Source organism: Labrus bergylta, chromosome 21 (assembly GCF_963930695.1).
Source record: "Labrus bergylta chromosome 21, fLabBer1.1, whole genome shotgun sequence".
Lineage (NCBI taxonomy): Eukaryota > Metazoa > Chordata > Actinopteri > Labriformes > Labridae > Labrus > Labrus bergylta.
Genome location: NC_089215.1, coordinates 15,340,900 through 15,357,015, shown reverse-complemented (window position 1 = coordinate 15,357,015; position 16,116 = coordinate 15,340,900). Strand labels below are relative to the sequence as shown.

Here is a 16,116-nt window from a genome sequence, read left to right as displayed (position 1 = left end):
CCAGCATGACTTCAAATTCAATACTTAAGTTTAATGTAATTTTCTTTCCACTTCCACAAAATCTATTTTTAAGTGTTTTTTTTAAACAGACTCTCAGACCATTCCTGCAGCAGAGATGAAAGGGTTAAGTTGTTCTTTAACGCATTGGTTCCTCTGTTAGTCCTCCTCACCTGCAGGGGGCAGCGGTGATCCTGGAGGCAGGTCTGCAGCGGCCCAGACTGCGGCCCCCTCGGCCTCCCTCTGGTTCAGCTCCTCCTGCCAGATGATGGAGCTGGAGTCTGGGACCTTCTCGGCCTCGGGGATACCTGAGCCCGTCACCGCCACCTTGGCTGGACCAGGCTCCTGGACGAGGTCACATGATCAGTCAGAACCAATAAAAAAGTGGAATATGTGTGTGTGTGTGTGTGTGTGTGTGTGTGTGTGTGTGTGTGTGTGTGTGTGTGTGTGTGTGTGTGTGCTAGGAGGTTTACCTGTGAGGTGGTCGGCTCCACCTTACGTTTCTTCTTCTGGTTCTGTTTGTTGGTGCGGGGGTACACCACCAGCTGGTCGCTCCACCTGCAGACACACACGGGTGGAGGTGTTTTAAATGTTTGTGTGTTTACTTCCTGTCCTGTTGAACCAATCAGATCACAGACTCACCCGTTGATGATCTCCTTGTTTTCTCCTCGGATGAAGTACTCCTGCTCAGGTGTGATGATGCACAGGGAGTTCTTCTGGCCCGTCTTCGGCTCGGCATCGATGACGTCCGTGCACAGGTTCATGTTCACCGTGCCCTGAGGGAGCGTGCTCGGCTGCAGGAGACACAACAGGAAACGTGTCAGCATCTGAATTTGACCTTAAGATTTAATGAGAACGGGATGACGAAAACAATCGGAGAATTTATAATAGTATTGAACCATAAACTACAGAAAAGCTGCTGATTTAGCCTCCTGATGGACCTGCGCTGCAGGGGGCGACTCCACTAAGGTTTTCAAAATACTCTTTTGGATTAATTAATAAATTTGACTGGCAGCTTTAAAGGTGGAGTCAGTAGAAATGTTTGTAAACACATAATTCAAACGTGGCCCCTCCTCCTGGACACGTAGTGTGGACATTTTCTAACACACGCTAGCACAAGCTAACGGTCGGTGTTTGTCACCTGCCTGTCCAACAGGAAGCAGACCAACTCCACGTCCACGGGTAAAAGACAACCCAAGGTTCACCCTCGTGTTTGAACGAGCCTTTTCCGCTTGGTATTTCTTCTCACTGTGATTATATTTTCTCTTCTATGTCTACTTCCGTCATACTCTTCTTTTCTAACCCCTCGTCCCTCCCTCGACAGGCCGCTATCAGCGCCGGCACTGTATGGACACTCGGCCACGTCACCGTGGTAACCAGTCAAACCCTTTCAGTTGCAGCACAGTGAGTGAAAGGAGGTGAGAGAAGACTGAAGCTGCTGTGTGTGTGTGTGTGTGTGTGTGTGTGTGTGTGTGTGTGTGTGTGTGTGTGTGTGTGTGTGTGTGTGTGTGTGTGTGTGTGTGTGTGTGTGTGTGTGTGTGTGTGTGTGTGTGTTCTGCATTGTTCAGCACACAGAAACATAAACCAAGTACAACCAGAAATCTTCTTGTGTGTTTAAAGCGCGTACGTATGTAAACGTATTCTCTCGTTAACTTCCCTCAGAAATCCCCTAAACTTCCTCCTGTGAACGCGCTACGTTATCAGGCTCTGCTGGACTCTCCAGGACTCAGATGTAAAACAGGTGCTGGCTCTGCTTCCAGCTCCTTTTAAGGCCACTGAACCCAGATCCAGCTTTATTAAGATCTGCCTGTAAACCCCCGCGGGCTGCCAAATATGGCTATTACAGCACGCCGCACTTCAGGACTCAGACGCTGTGCAAGAATTTGCTCCACTACAAAGAACGAAACAATCGGGTTTGAGAAGAAGGAGCTGAGAGGCTGCGTCAGCGTTTACAGAGAGGAGATTAGAAAGAAATATACGGAGAGATTTTAGACTTTCACAAACTTTACTCCATTTTAAAACCTTGGATGACATCAGGGAGCAAATAGCTGGATCCTTACTAAGGATGTTCATGTCAGAGTTTCATTTTGCCAAATAGTTACCAGGATGTTGAATCAAGAAACTGTCGTCAATAAGAATCATTAACAAACAAATGACTTTGCAAGTATATTGATTTCTCTGTCGAACAGCCAACAAAGCAAACACTGTTTACTAAAGCAGATCGCAGCACGACCAATATTCTCGTTATAGCGTCGTATAGTGGACTCTGTTTCCTCGTCCAGGTCGTTCCTTTTACGCCCAGTCTTACCTCAGGATTAGCCTTACCCTTGTGTGAGTGCGTATGTGGAAACAGCTTTAGAAACATGATTATGTCCCACTTTATTCTTCGACCATGAATGAATAAAATACTATAAAATAATGTCACAATCATTTTCAAAGCCACTTAAACATGGCGCCACACACGTCAGGAACCTAACATTTTACTGTCTGCAGCTCAGGGACCTTAAAGAAATGAAAACATGTTAAACTAAATGAGGTGAAAAAAAAGAAGGCTAGTTTGATCCCAAAGCTACTGAGCTCTGTAAACCTCCGCCTGCCCGTCCGCGGTCAGAGCAAACATTCAAACACGGTGCTGTGTGGTGCCTGAAGGTGGGTTTTCTGTGTTGTTGTTGTCGTTAGGTGGAGTCCAGCTAATCGTGGTTCTGGTCCCGAGAGTATAAAGCCTCTTGTTGCTGAGAAACGTCCCTCTGCTAACTGGCACCAAAACAAAGGAGAACTTTCTGCCAAGGCTGCCATTCAAACTGACGAATTGTTGTGGGTTTGATTTCTACACGAATGGTTCAATTCCATATCCTCCCATTGTCCGATCCCTCCAAGGGGTCGACTATTTTTAGCTCTGCGGCGCGATATTATTAAAAGCAAACCCTTTCTCACACAGTGTCACTGCAGCTGATATGTAGCACACAAAAACACAAAAACTGAACAGAAACAAGACGAGTGACAGGAGAGTGAAGGTTTCACACTGAACATAAACATCGCTTCATTCTGTAGATTCTTATGAGGGCACATGGCCCGCGGTAAAATCAGCATGCAGGACTAACAGAGTGGAGTACACCCACTCCATAAAGAATCATAAATCCTACAGGAGTCTTTAACAGGCCGAGCCAAAGGAGAGTCCGCCCAGCAGATCTGCAAAGGAGACCGCTGTTTTATACGCTACATGTTCCTCCACACAGCTCCAAACATCAAAACTAGGAACAGACAGAAAGTGGGAATCACACTGTTTACGCTCCGGCTGCAACCGGGAAGATACTTTCAGAAAAATCAACAACAGGAGCTCAGAGAAGACCAAAAAACAAGTTTTCCTCCAAGATTCAGATTCTGGTTTCCCTGAGTTTGAGAATCAGGGCGCACTCACACTAGGACCAGTTGTACCATACTAAAACATGACGCTGCCCCCACCTCCTCATTCCCCCTCTGGCCTGCACTCACACTGCTCCAGGACTAACCCGGGCCTTATCACGGTTACCTCTTGCTGAAGCACACCTCTTCAGAGGAAGTGTACGGAGCTTGAGCATGGATCAGAGCGCTCACACTGGTCAAACAAACTGGGTTTTAGGGGTGTAGTGTGTTTAGGCACGGTACGGATTGCCTAGTGTGAGTGCGCCCTCAGTCCATAAAAAGTTCCAAACGTTTATCATCGATTTCTGGATCGTCTTTGGACACAGGCCCCTAAGTCCTTCATCCCCTCTGCAATGATCTGATGGTGGCTAGAGCCACTTTGTTTATAGTTTGTATGGTCACAATCAGAGCAGTGAATTCACATCTGGTGTCAGATCCCTGCACACTCTCTTCACTGACAGAAAGGCTGTTTCTGAGGTATCTAACTCCTCTTTCAGAAACATACTTTAACTTATTAAAACTGAATGACCCAGCTGTTTGTAATGTCCTTAAACGTGATAAAGGAAAGAAGCTGCTCTGACTTCAGTGTTTCCTCCTTCACTCCTCCTCTTTAAGCTTGTTCTCATGGTCATTGACCTTTTGCCCTTTCAAACTTTCAGGGTGGTCTCACTTTTCCCCCATCCTCGTGGAAAAATTGGTTCCTGGCTGACAGTCTGACTATTTATCGGTTTATCTTAATTTGATTAGTCTTTAATGTAACTGCTGTCGTTCTCCTCTGTGGTGCATTAGCAGCATCAGCAGAGCGGGGTGCAGGAATGTCTGGGTCTGGGGCATATCTGACGTTTCCTCTGTGGTTTTTAGACACTGCAGCGCTCGCTCTCTCGGAGAGCTCGCTGCAGTTCACCAAATAAGGGCATCAGAGGAGGAATGCTGCTTTACATGGGAGAGCATCTTTGCCCCTGCTCGTGGGGAAAATAGTTCAGCTTTTAGAGGCCGCGGCTTCAGATAGCACCCCACTGTCTGCTGGGAGAAAATAAGAGGATGATGTCATCGCTCACCGGACCGTTTCACCAAGAATAAGACGTTTGGAACATCAAACCTCTCTCTATAATCTGTGGTGAGATGCAGAGACAGGGATGTGACTCAAACTAATCTTCATAACACCCTGATCCTGAACTTACTAGTTTTGTAGTCAAGACAATAATCGAGACCAAGACATGCCAAAGACCACAGTGCTCCGAGACCGAGACAACACCAGGACATTTAGGGGTTGAGACAGAGTCAAGAGCAAGACCAAGGTAGGACAGGACCGAGTCAAGACCCAGACATTTAGGGGTCGATACTGAGACAAGACCAAGATCAAGGCAGGGCAAGACAGAGTCAAGAGCAAGACATTTAGGGGTTAAGACCAAGACAAGTGCTAGACCAAGGCAGGACAGGAGTGAGACAAGACCAAGACATTTAGGAACCGAGTCAAGACAAAGACATGTAGGGATCAAGACTGAGACAAGACCAAGACATGTAGGGACCGAGTCAAGACCAAGACCAAGGCAGGGTGAGACCAAGACATTAGGAGTCACGATCGAGACAGGAAATTTAGGGATCAAGACAGATTCAAGACTAAGACCAAGGCAGAGCAGGACTGCGTCAAGACCAAGGCAGGACGAGACAGAGACCTAGACAATTAGGTATCGAGACCGAGACTGAGACCAAGGTAAGGCAAGACTGAGATAGTTCCAAGACCAAGGCAGGGTGAGACCGGGACAAAAGCATGACATTTAAGGATTGAGACCTAGTCAAGACCAAGACAGGCAGGGTGAGAGACTCTGCAGGAGAGTCTGCAGGAGAGTCCAGAGTCTGCAGGAGAGTCTGAAGGAGAGACCAGAGTCTGCAGGAGAGTCTGAAGGAGAGACCAGAGTCTGCAGGAGAGTCTGCAGAAGAGTCTGAAGGAGAGTCCAGAGTCTGCAGGAGAGTCTGCAGGAGAGTCTGAAGGAGAGTCTGCAGGAGAGTCTGAAGGAGAGTCCAGAGTCTGTAGGAGAGTCTGAAGGAGAGTCTGCAGGAGAGTCTGAAGGAGAGTCCAGAGTCTGCAGGAGAGTCTGAAGGAGAGTCTGCAGGAGAGTCTGAAGGAGAGTCCAGAGTCTGTAGGAGAGTCTGAAGGAGAGTCCAGAGTCTGCAGGAGAGTCTGAAGGAGAGTCCAGAGTCTGCAGGAGAGTCTGCAGGAGAGTCTGAAGGAGAGTCCAGAGTCTGTAGGAGAGTCTGAAGGAGAGTCCAGAGTCTGCAGGAGAGTCTGAAGGAGAGTCCAGAGTCTGCAGGAGAGTCTGCAGGAGAGTCTGAAGGAGAGTCCAGAGTCTGTAGGAGAGTCCAGAGTCTGTAGGAGAGTCTGAAGGAGAGTCCAGAGTCTGTAGGAGAGTCTGAAGGAGAGTCCAGAGTCAGCAGGAGAGCAGGCTCATGGAAAGTGTGTAATGTGGCGATGCTAAGTCCAGGTCAGAGGCCTCACACACTTAATGATCTGTCCAACAGACTGACACACTTTGTGGAAACGCACCACAAGATATTCTGTGAGTTGGAGAGTGGGAGTGGCCAAGCGTAATCATGACGATGACAAGTCTTAATGAAAAAGAAAACATTTTCCTCCTCTACTGAACTTTCCTTTAAACATGCTGAATCATTTGGATAGTTGTCGAGTGCAACTGATGGAAAATAATGATTTGACTTTGACTCAGCAGAAACACGAGGCTCCATGTCCCCTCGACCTCGGCTTGAACCTGCTGTGTTTAAAGCAGAGATTGTGATGCATGTTCTGCATGTTACAAAGCTCCTCTGATGATGAACAGCAGCAGGGATAATGTGATCAAACACTCGTTAAGACAAAGAGAGGGAGGGAGTGGCTCCTGTAAATCTCTCCTCTGTAGGAGAGGAGTAAATAACACGAACATTAAACTAATCACATCAACAGTGTGTGTTGAACAATGATGATCTCAATGAGATCAACAACACGAGTGTGGCGTTATCAGCTGCATAGTTCCTCGGCACAAAGCAGCCATTTCCCTGACCCACTTTCCTGCCCGCTGGAGCAGATGAAAAGAGCCGAGGACAAAGAGGCAGACAGTTTTGGAATCACGGTTACAATGAGAGGAAAACACAGCAGGCTGGGTGTCACTGGAAACACATTACACAGTGGAAAACACGCACACGCACACGCACACGCGCACACCCAGCGCCGTTTCCTCCCATTGTCATCGCTGGAAACACAAAGAGATCCACCACATGTGACTTCAAACACCAACGAGGAAGAGTCACTGAGCAGCTATCACACAGGGAAACACCTGCTCACTGAAGATCGCCTCCGTTTGATACAAAACACACGGATCAGAACCATTGCTAACCTAGAGGGTTATCTTCAGTATTGTGCAAGTATAAATCAAACAGTAAAGATGCCCGTTTTGATGCCACAGCAACAAATCTAGGAGTTTGTCTGCAATTTCAGGCATTTAAAAACAAGAAATGACCCAAGCTCGGACTTCTATTTCTGTTGCCGTGGTAACAAGCAGGAGTCAGTATTGGTTGACTTTAACAAGAATCATAGAAAAGTGTGTGTGTGTGTGCGTGCGTTGTGGGAGGCGGCCTGGTGGTGTGTGGCTCTCACTGTTTACACACAAACAGTGTAATCTGCAGCCTGATCAGCTAGTGAGGGTTTGGTCACCCGTGTCACATTCCCGCAGAGACAGACACACACACGCACACACAAACACACACACACACACACACACACACACACACCCAAACACACACACAGGTCAACATGAGTCCCGTCCCGCAGAGAGACTCTTCTCACTGCTCACACACGTTATCACAGCTTCAGGTTCAGTTTCCTTTAAAGAAGGGAACAAGGTGTGTTTCTTACCGACTCGTCCAGAGCGAAGCGCAGGCAGCCGTGTTCATACAGCACGAAGAATCTCCGCTGCCATTTCTGTCAGAAGACACAGTGAAGTTTTTAATCTCCATGATAAGTAGTAGTACCTGGTCTCAAATTGTGTTCCTGCTCTCTGTTCCCAAAGTTTGTCCTCATCTGTGGATAAAACGTGTTTGTGCACAGAAACTTGTTATCCAGTCTGTGCAAAGAGACAACGTGAAGGGGATTTTATTTGACATTTTTATTGGAGGGATAGCCCCCTTGAGATGCACCATCTCGTTTTCAAGGGGGTCCCCAAGATAAGGTTCAATCGTTATTTGCAATAGTCGAGGTTACCACTGACTTGTCTTATCTTAATAAACAGCATGATGTAGAGACTTCGGGTTGTCTTAAATTGTGATTGTCAAACTTCAGACCGTTCCTTCAGGATTTAGTGGAGGGTATTTATTTTTACTATAACCTCAGTGAAACATTCAGAATATTCATACAGTTCAAATTGTTTATTTCTAGTTTGTTTTCACTAACATTTGCTCGTCTAGGGCGCTCTCCCTCACCCTTCAAACCTTGGATTCAGGGTGAATAAAAACTGATGGTCGATCTGTTTTATAAAACTGTAAGAGCTCAAAATGAGCTGAGATTCTTCATGTAATAAAGTATTGATCCTGACCTAATGGATGGGCAGTCATTGCACGCTCTTACCCGAGATCTCTGCATGGGATTGTCAAAGTCGGTCCCCTCGGGGGCCAAACACAGCCATCCACCATAAATAGGTTTAGCCTGTAAAAGAGAGAGGGGGAGAGAAAAAGAGCAATTTAGGTAATCATTAAAACTGGGAGAGCGTGTGAGCCGAGGGGGAGGGGAGAGAGAGGGAGAGAGAGAGAGACAGAGAGACAGACAGACAGAGAGAGAGGGCGAGAGAAAGGGGGGGGGGGGGGGGGGGGGAGTCTTTGGGGTCCAGATGTTGCCTCTGTTCTCGTTTTGCAGCCACACAGAACCCAACGAGCGAGCTGGTGAGCGTTGTGCTGTAATCAGCTCCGTTTGATGATTGGCTGCCTCTCTGTCCCGGTTACCCACAGCACATGAGACCGCCATGGCACACACACACACTCACACTCCAGGACCGGTTGGACCACAAACCTCCTCCGACCACAGAGGCAGAAAGTTCAAAAGACGTGGAAACACATAAACACAGAGGTCGCCTCTTTCAGACTCTGAAGCAGTCGATGCTGAAGTGTAAATCCTGCAGTTCCTCGAGTGTCCACTAGAGGGTGGCTGCAGAAGCACAGGAAGTCACATACACACCCATTCTAAAAAGCCTGTTTTTACATCAGAGATTAACATGTTTACAGCCTGGTTCAAAAAAACAAATAGGTCTGATTAGCTCATGTCTTGTTCTGTTTTGATGACTCATCAGTTTTGATTTGATGAAGGATAAGAGTTATTCACAATAAGGCGTGTAGCTGACCTGATTGACAGGTGTAACGGTTTGTCAGGAGGCTTAAAACCCGCCTCAGCTCCAGCTATCAGCCTGTCGTTAGGTTGACTGAAAGTTAGACTGAGACAGCATTTCCAGCATGGAGACCGCCATCGATGGGACTCTAGCGCCACCTGCATGAACAGACGGCTCTCGTCCAAAATCTACAGTCTGCATCAGACCAGTCTCCCTCCAATAATGCAAAGCGGCAGGTCAAAGGTCAACTTGACGGACAGCAGCATCCATCGTAACAGAGGAAATAATCTCAATCAGACCAAACCACAAAAAGAGACCACCAGTTATCTTTGTTGATTCTCTAAATCATGAAAATCTAAATGAATCTCTCGTCAGCTTTTTTTCAGACTCTAAGTGGATGCTAGTTTGCAGCTTTGTGTCCCTTTTGGCACAGGAGTATCAAAACCTGATCACATCATTAACAGCATTATGACCTGATGTAAATAAAGACAGAGGCTTGAGCTTTACTCTGCAAAAAGCTTTAATTCAGTTTGAACAGGATTCAGAACACAGTGCTCTCCTGTGTCCAGCGGCTGGTCGTCTGTCTTCACACAGCGTTAATCTGCAGCTCTGTGCTCCGAGTTAACGCCGTCTCTGTGCTTTACGTGTTAAACATTACCCAGCTGCCCTCACTCCTACACACAAACCTGAGATGTCTCTGCTCTGTGGAGGATGTGATTATTAGTTAGCTCTTCTTAAAGTGCTCCGTGTCGCTGCATGCCCACCATAAATCTATATGTGCCTGAGTTAGGCGTGTGTGGACACGTCTGTGAAGGCAGTGTAGACGAGCTGAACCCTTACCAAAGATCATTTTGGAGGGGAGCATGTTGTGACCCAGATAAATCAGTTCAGTGTGTTAATTAGGCAGCGGATGACGAATGGTTTCCCCCCTGGTTGTGTCGTCCTGCAGGGAGTGAGGCAGCAGGAGAGACGTTCAGACCGCAGGGAGAAAACCTGGAGCAGCTGCTGCAGAGCGACCACGAGCAGGAACACATCGTCTGTCCGACTTTAAATGAGCACGCCGCTCCGCTAAGGCTGCTACCTGTGCTAACAAAGACAAACTGTGCACATCTCATTGACCAGCTGCCGTCTAAATGAGATCTCAAAGAAACGATTCTTTATTTAATTGTCAGTGTTTTTAGTCTTGGGACGGTTTGAAAAACAATGCGTACAACATCAGGAGTTGAAATTAATCGTTTCCACAATGCAGCATCAAACGCAGCGTCCTCAGTAGTATCTTTGACTAATTAGGGCGCGGTCACACTGGTCATCTGTACCGTGCTGTACCCGAGCACGACTGCCCCCCCCCCCGCTGCGCCATTCTCACGCTGGCCGGCACGGCGTGCGGTCACACTACACAGGACTATCCATGCCTAAAAGCACGATTACCTCTTGTACATAACGTCTTAATACAACACATGCATGCTTTATGTTATTATGAAGCGTGCTCAGTTTACAAACAGGCGGACGAGAGAGAGAGAGAGAGAGAGAGAGAGAGAGAGAGAGAGAGAGAGAGAGAGAAAAAGAGACCCACAGTTGAGTCTGCGTCTGCACATCAGAGGAAAAACACTGACAGCTATTTTACTGACTTTACAGCTTATTTTAAACCATTTTAATCAGACACAGCCATAAATAAATAAAAAAATAAAATAGACGCAACATGACAGCTACTTTGTGGCTTCTATTGTGTCATGTTAGTCAGATACAGCCATGAAACTCTGGATTTCTCCATAATGAAGGCTGTCAGCATTGTGTACCTGCGTGCTTGTGCTCGTGCATGAAGTGTACCGTGCCTGAACATGATACAGAGCGGTCACACTGGCCAAACAAACTGGACTTTAGCGTTGAAGCGTGCTTGGGCGCGGTACGGATGGCCAGTGAGACCGCGCCCTCAGTGCAGTTGCAGTCTATAAACCTGCGTCTTGCATTTTCATTTCCTGCTAATGTCGTAGACACACCGCAGAGGGTTTAACTCGGGCTTTAGGGTAGCGTAGAGCTAGGAAAAATGAAGCAATGCGCATTCGGTCGGCCTCCACTCGGCAGCAGAGCTCATCGTCTTTTTATTTATTCAGTGTGTGTGCTTCCACTGGCTCCGCTGCGCTGCGTCTCAGCTAAACGCAAGGCTTACATTTAAGTCACTGAAATAACATGAAAACATCCGGTTTATTTTCAGAATAAAACACTCTGTTTTGACGGTTCAGAAAAATTATCTTTGTGTGTTTCTTGTCGTGTTTTATACCTCATACATCCTATTATCTCGTGCTGTGGCGAATGAGTCTGTAAAATTACCTCGGGAACTCTTTTGCCTCGTCACTCTAGCTGTCTGTTGGTGTTGACCGACAATGGTGCATGGAGCCTTATCGGACCGGAGCGAACACGTTACACGTTTCTGGAAGTTGACACTTTGTAGAAAAGTCTGTGAGCAGAGCAGTCGGTATCTGTGTGGGAGCAATGGCTCCATGTTAAAGCTATCTCGTCCTCTGTGCATCGCTAGAGACTCACACGATGGGAAACTTTACTCGGATATCGCGACCCCACACTTCCTCTCCTCCCGTGACTCCTGCTCCCACTCCTCCTATCCCATCACACCATGCCGATCTCCCTGCGTCTCTCCCACGTTCATTTAAAACCAAACACTGCCTGCTTCCTCCATCTCTGCCCCGCCTCCCGCCGCCCACCTCCTGCTCTCCCCGGCGGCATGATCACTTCTCCAGGACAAACTTCTCCTCACCTCTCTGGGGACAAACTGTTCATGTGACTGAGCGAAAACCGTGACAACAGACCTGGCACTTGTAGGAAATAAAACCTCCTCCTGGGGCGCATTGGTTGAAATAAATGAATGTTCTCTGGCTCTAGCGGCGGCCCCTCCCCCGGCCCACCTTTTATTCCAGCCCCGCTGAACAAAGACTTTGTTTATATTGGACACTGTCCTTCTGACATGCAGCTCTCTTCTCTTTGCATAACTTCTCCATGTGGGCTATCTGTTTCAAAGTCCGGCTCCCCTTACCAAGAGAACACCTTTAACTTAGGGCTCAGATTCACTCAGCGAAACGGCGTGCTCATGGCGTTTTAACAGCCTTACAAGAGCTCGCTCCTCGCAGGGTGATTTAGTTTATCTCCTCAGAGTCTGACCCTTTTCTCTCCACACTGGAACATTTTACAAAGCCTTACCCTCACCTCTCGAGTTTAACACTGTTTATGCGTGCTTATATAACATGGCTTTAGGCCGAGCAGAGCTATCTGGTCTGAGCAGCGTCCACATACGAATCCTTACAAAACCTGCTTGTGCAACTGAGCTCCCTGTTGCCTGTTTGGATAGCTGACAGAGTGGAGACAGTCTCTCACAGCCTGCGGGCGGCTGGATGAGCGAGGGCGGATGGAGTATCAGCGGTAAGCCTCTCTGGTTCCGTCATGGCAGAGAGCGAGGGCCGGGTCACCGGGAGATTAGAGGAAGTGATGTAACCGTAAGCCATCTATCTGCAGTCAGGAGTCTGAAGAGTTAACCAGCAGCTCACTCAGAGAGGAGCTGTACGCACTTCAGAAACAGACACAAAGTGTGTAACCCCCCCCACACACACACACAAGAGGATGCTGACGTTGCCGTTTGGCTCTGAAGCTGCATTCGAGAGCCCATCTGGGCCTCAAGTCTGGGATCAATTACAGGACACAACAGAGACTAAACTAATGATCTCAGAGAGAAACAAGCAACTCAGAGAACACGCTCAGAGTACGACCTGCACCGCTTCATCTCTGCTCCACTCTTTCTGTTCTTTGTAAAATAGGGTTCCTGGTAGATTCTTCATGAGCTCCGTCTCCAGAGCAGGAACTTTCCCCAGGGACGAGGAACCTTTGGAGGACCTTGAGTCCACCTCAGGGACCGGGAACTTACCCGCCCCCAAGACTTTATCGAACTCACAGCTAAGGTTGTCACATAAAAAAATAATGACATGATACCTGTTGAAACCATGGCAACAAAAATAAAAGATCTAAGTTCTGTTTTTAATGACCAAAAACTGCAGAGAACAAAGGTCAAATAATTTGGAAACGTTTCAGTACGAGTTTGCCCGACGTCTTGGAAGCATTCCTCTCCTCGGTCCAATGAAGAGACGGCGTTTATTGGTTACATTTAGATATTAGCGATTATTCATATAACAACATATGGTATCAAGTGTTGATGTTTTTTAACAACATCACTAACGGCAAAGTTCGTTCTTAAGGCCCGATCACACGTAGAGCTCTCGCCGTTGCCAGGAAGTGGAAGAATGTCAGACAGAGCGGAGGTAAAGCCTTTAACTTGATTTGATTGGCTGCTTCAGAAGAAGAGCGCCGGTGACAGCGCCTTTCTGATTTTCAACTTGAGGGCTCGGATGCGACCGCACAAAAAAAAAATGGAGGAGCACTCAGAAAAAAGCTGATCTAAAGGTTCCTGTGAGTTTTGCTGTAAACGGGACTGTAGCGGTTTCTGTCCGGCTTCGGGTACACACGGGAAACAAACGCCAGCTGAAGGTTACACAAACAAAGACAACAAACCGGCAGCCAAACGGAGCTTTTAGTGCAGAGAGGAAATCAAAAGGAATTCACTTTCACCCCGCACGTCAGGGACGATCGACACGGAGAGAGAAAGGAAACCTTCAGCTGTTTTTCTTCCTGACCTACTTTATAAAAACGATTCTATCACATGAACATGAGAGAGATGCTTTCGCTCAATCTTTACACCTTAACCATTTCAAACATTACAAGCATTCAAGCACTCAAGGTATTTTCTAGGCTGCAGGGACGACGTGCTGTACAGCCGACATTCTCGTGAGCCTGACGAGCTGGTTCCTCCATCAATAATCATTTTACCCTTTCCAAACATCGGCCCGACAGCGAGTAAAGACTTTCTGAGACGGTGATCAACCGAGGGGTCTTTAAACAAGTGGATTTTAAATGATGCTAAGACGTTTCATACTGATGTGGTCGAATGTTGATCTGTGAGGACTTCTGTTCTTGTTGCTATGGTAACGAAACACAGTGCTTCACAGCTTGACAGTCTGGGCTATTAATGATTATTTTCGGGATGCAACTTTTCGTGATAGAAATGCCTCAATTGTGCAATTAAAGTCGGATTGAGGGGCGCCGGTAGCCTAGTGGTTAGTGCACGCACCCCATGTATGGAGGCTGTAGTCCTCCAAGTGGACGGCCCGGGTTAAAATCTGACCTGTGGCCCCTTTCCTGCATGTCATTCCCTGATCCCTCCCTCTCTGGTTTCTGACTCTCTCCACTGTCCTGTCCTGTCATGAGTATCTCTGGATATAAGGCAAAAAATAAAATAAACGTTGAAAAAAAAAAAAAGGTCCGATTGATTTTAACGTTTAGTTACACGCCCCAAACACTGGGAGGGGAGGGGAGAAGAAAAAGAAGACAATGAACAGTCAATCATGTCGAAGGGGTTGGGGTCAGCGCAGCTTCAGGCCCCGTGTCTACCTCGCGCTTTTTCCGGGCAGAAAAGCATCTAGGTAGACAGCGCTTGCATGAAACGCGCTGCACGTCCGTCCCGTCTCTATGACAACAGTCTGTTGACCGCTGTATGACCGGCACGGCTCCGTCACTTACTGCATGTTTTATATTTGAGATCGTTTATTTCCCGACCAGACACGGAGCGAGGAGGATGTGGAGACAAGACACGACCTGTAGGCGGAAAAAAAAAATACGGGGATTTTCTTATATTTTGAAAAGTGCGCCGGTGACGTCGGCATCGCCTTTCTGAAAAGTTGCAAGATTTTCAACTTAAGCAATCAATCTCGATTTTTGCTCCAGACAACCGCCTGCTGCTGTAAACGCTCTCTACTTGTTGAAAACAACTGAAAAAGGAAACTGGCCCTCAGAAAAAAAAACCGCTGGGTGGACACGGGGCCTTACAGACATTTGGAGCAGAACAAAAACAACTTCAGCAGTTTGGAGATAGTTTGGCTTTTTGGTGATGCAGGTTGTAATCCAAACAGCTCTGCTGGTCTCAGCTTGAAGAGAACTGCTCGTGTTATACAATGAAACTTATGATTTTTGACTGTTGAATAAATGCAGCAACATCGGCACATATCGGAGATAAAATCAGCCGATACCAAATTGCTGGTAGTCCTTTTATTTGGCCAATATTGTTAGCTGGCCGATTAATCAGTCGGACACCAGTTTTCATTCACAATGGAAACTTTGTGCACATGACTGTGCAAAAAACCTCTTTGCAACATTTAGTTGCCAAACACTTCTGCAACTCAGACTCTTTCTCACCTTCACTTAAAAACGTTACCTTTGCATCATTAAAATAACAGACATTGCAGCCTTAGTGTGCAATGAGCACACTGTCTGTCAATGAGTGCACAGGTGAGTCTAAATCACCGTGACGCAACCAGATATAACACATATGCAACATTCCTGGTATAATTAGCATCTTTGGTACCTGTGTCAGGTCCTGGTCGGTCAGCAGATGCAGCTCTCGGGGTTTGAAGCAGTTCTGACATTTGCTTTTATTGAAGAAGTTCGCCTGGAATTTCCTGCAGGGGTTTTCTTTAGCGGTAGACATGTTTAAAAAACAAAAACTGATGTATACGTGCAGGACTTTTTATCAATGAAGCTGTAATCCTCCTCTTTTTTCTTCTGAGACTTTTTATCCCAACAAAGCTCCACGACTCCGACGCATTTTCATGTGATAAAATATATCGAATAGTTCGGGGATAAAAGGTTCAAATTAGACTCTTCTTCGTGTCTATCCAATCGCTGGCTCCTGATAAATAATTAGCTGCCATTAAGCCGGGCTTCCCCTCCCTCAGTCCCTCAGTCCATGGCCTGCTCCCACAAAGCGAGGAGGCTAGTATCCTGTTAGCTTCCCGTGGAATTACACATCAATAATGTAATGGCCACGCAAACAACACCTGCGCACAGGTACCTCCTTTAAGCTCCCATGAGACGGTGTCCCTTCTGTAACAGCAGACTCCCATGTGGAGGTGGACCAGGCTCAGACAGCAGGACCCTGTCCCCGGAGGAGCAGGCAGTCCATGCGAACTTCATCCAGTGTAGCCACGGTTAGCGCTGGGAGCTAGCTCGCAGATAGCTCATGAAATCTCGTCCTGGCTCGTGTCTATTAACTTTTAAATAAATATTTTAAATATATATATCCGGTAATCCGAGCCGGTCCCGTGTTAGACCCGCTGCTTGCAGGGGGAGCAGCTCCGTGCCGGTCGTTCAGGGTTCGGGTCCATAACTAGCCTTGTTAGCAGCGAGACGTTTATTTTCTTCTTTCCCAAAGGAGCGAGGGGGAGCGGACACTCACATACACACA

At 47.2% G+C, this 16,116-nt stretch overlaps 1 protein-coding gene across 2 annotated transcripts in view; it reads right to left on the bottom strand.

Annotated features, from left to right (window-relative positions):
- Positions 1-16,116, bottom strand: part of mprip (myosin phosphatase Rho interacting protein) — a 45,324-nt gene extending 29,208 nt beyond the window's left edge. Inside the window, exons 1-6 of one of the 2 annotated variants that reach the window (XM_029278584.2) lie at positions 15,238-16,116; positions 8,012-8,089; positions 7,304-7,369; positions 640-791; positions 471-555; positions 171-342 (exon numbers count right to left, since the gene is read on the bottom strand). In XM_029278584.2, the coding sequence (XP_029134417.2) occupies positions 171-342; positions 471-555; positions 640-791; positions 7,304-7,369; positions 8,012-8,089; positions 15,238-15,360 (676 nt within the window). In that variant the 5' untranslated portion in view covers positions 15,361-16,116. The remainder of the gene's footprint in view (positions 1-170; positions 343-470; positions 556-639; positions 792-7,303; positions 7,370-8,011; positions 8,090-15,237) is intronic. The other variant, XM_020638297.3, reaches the window with a different exon arrangement.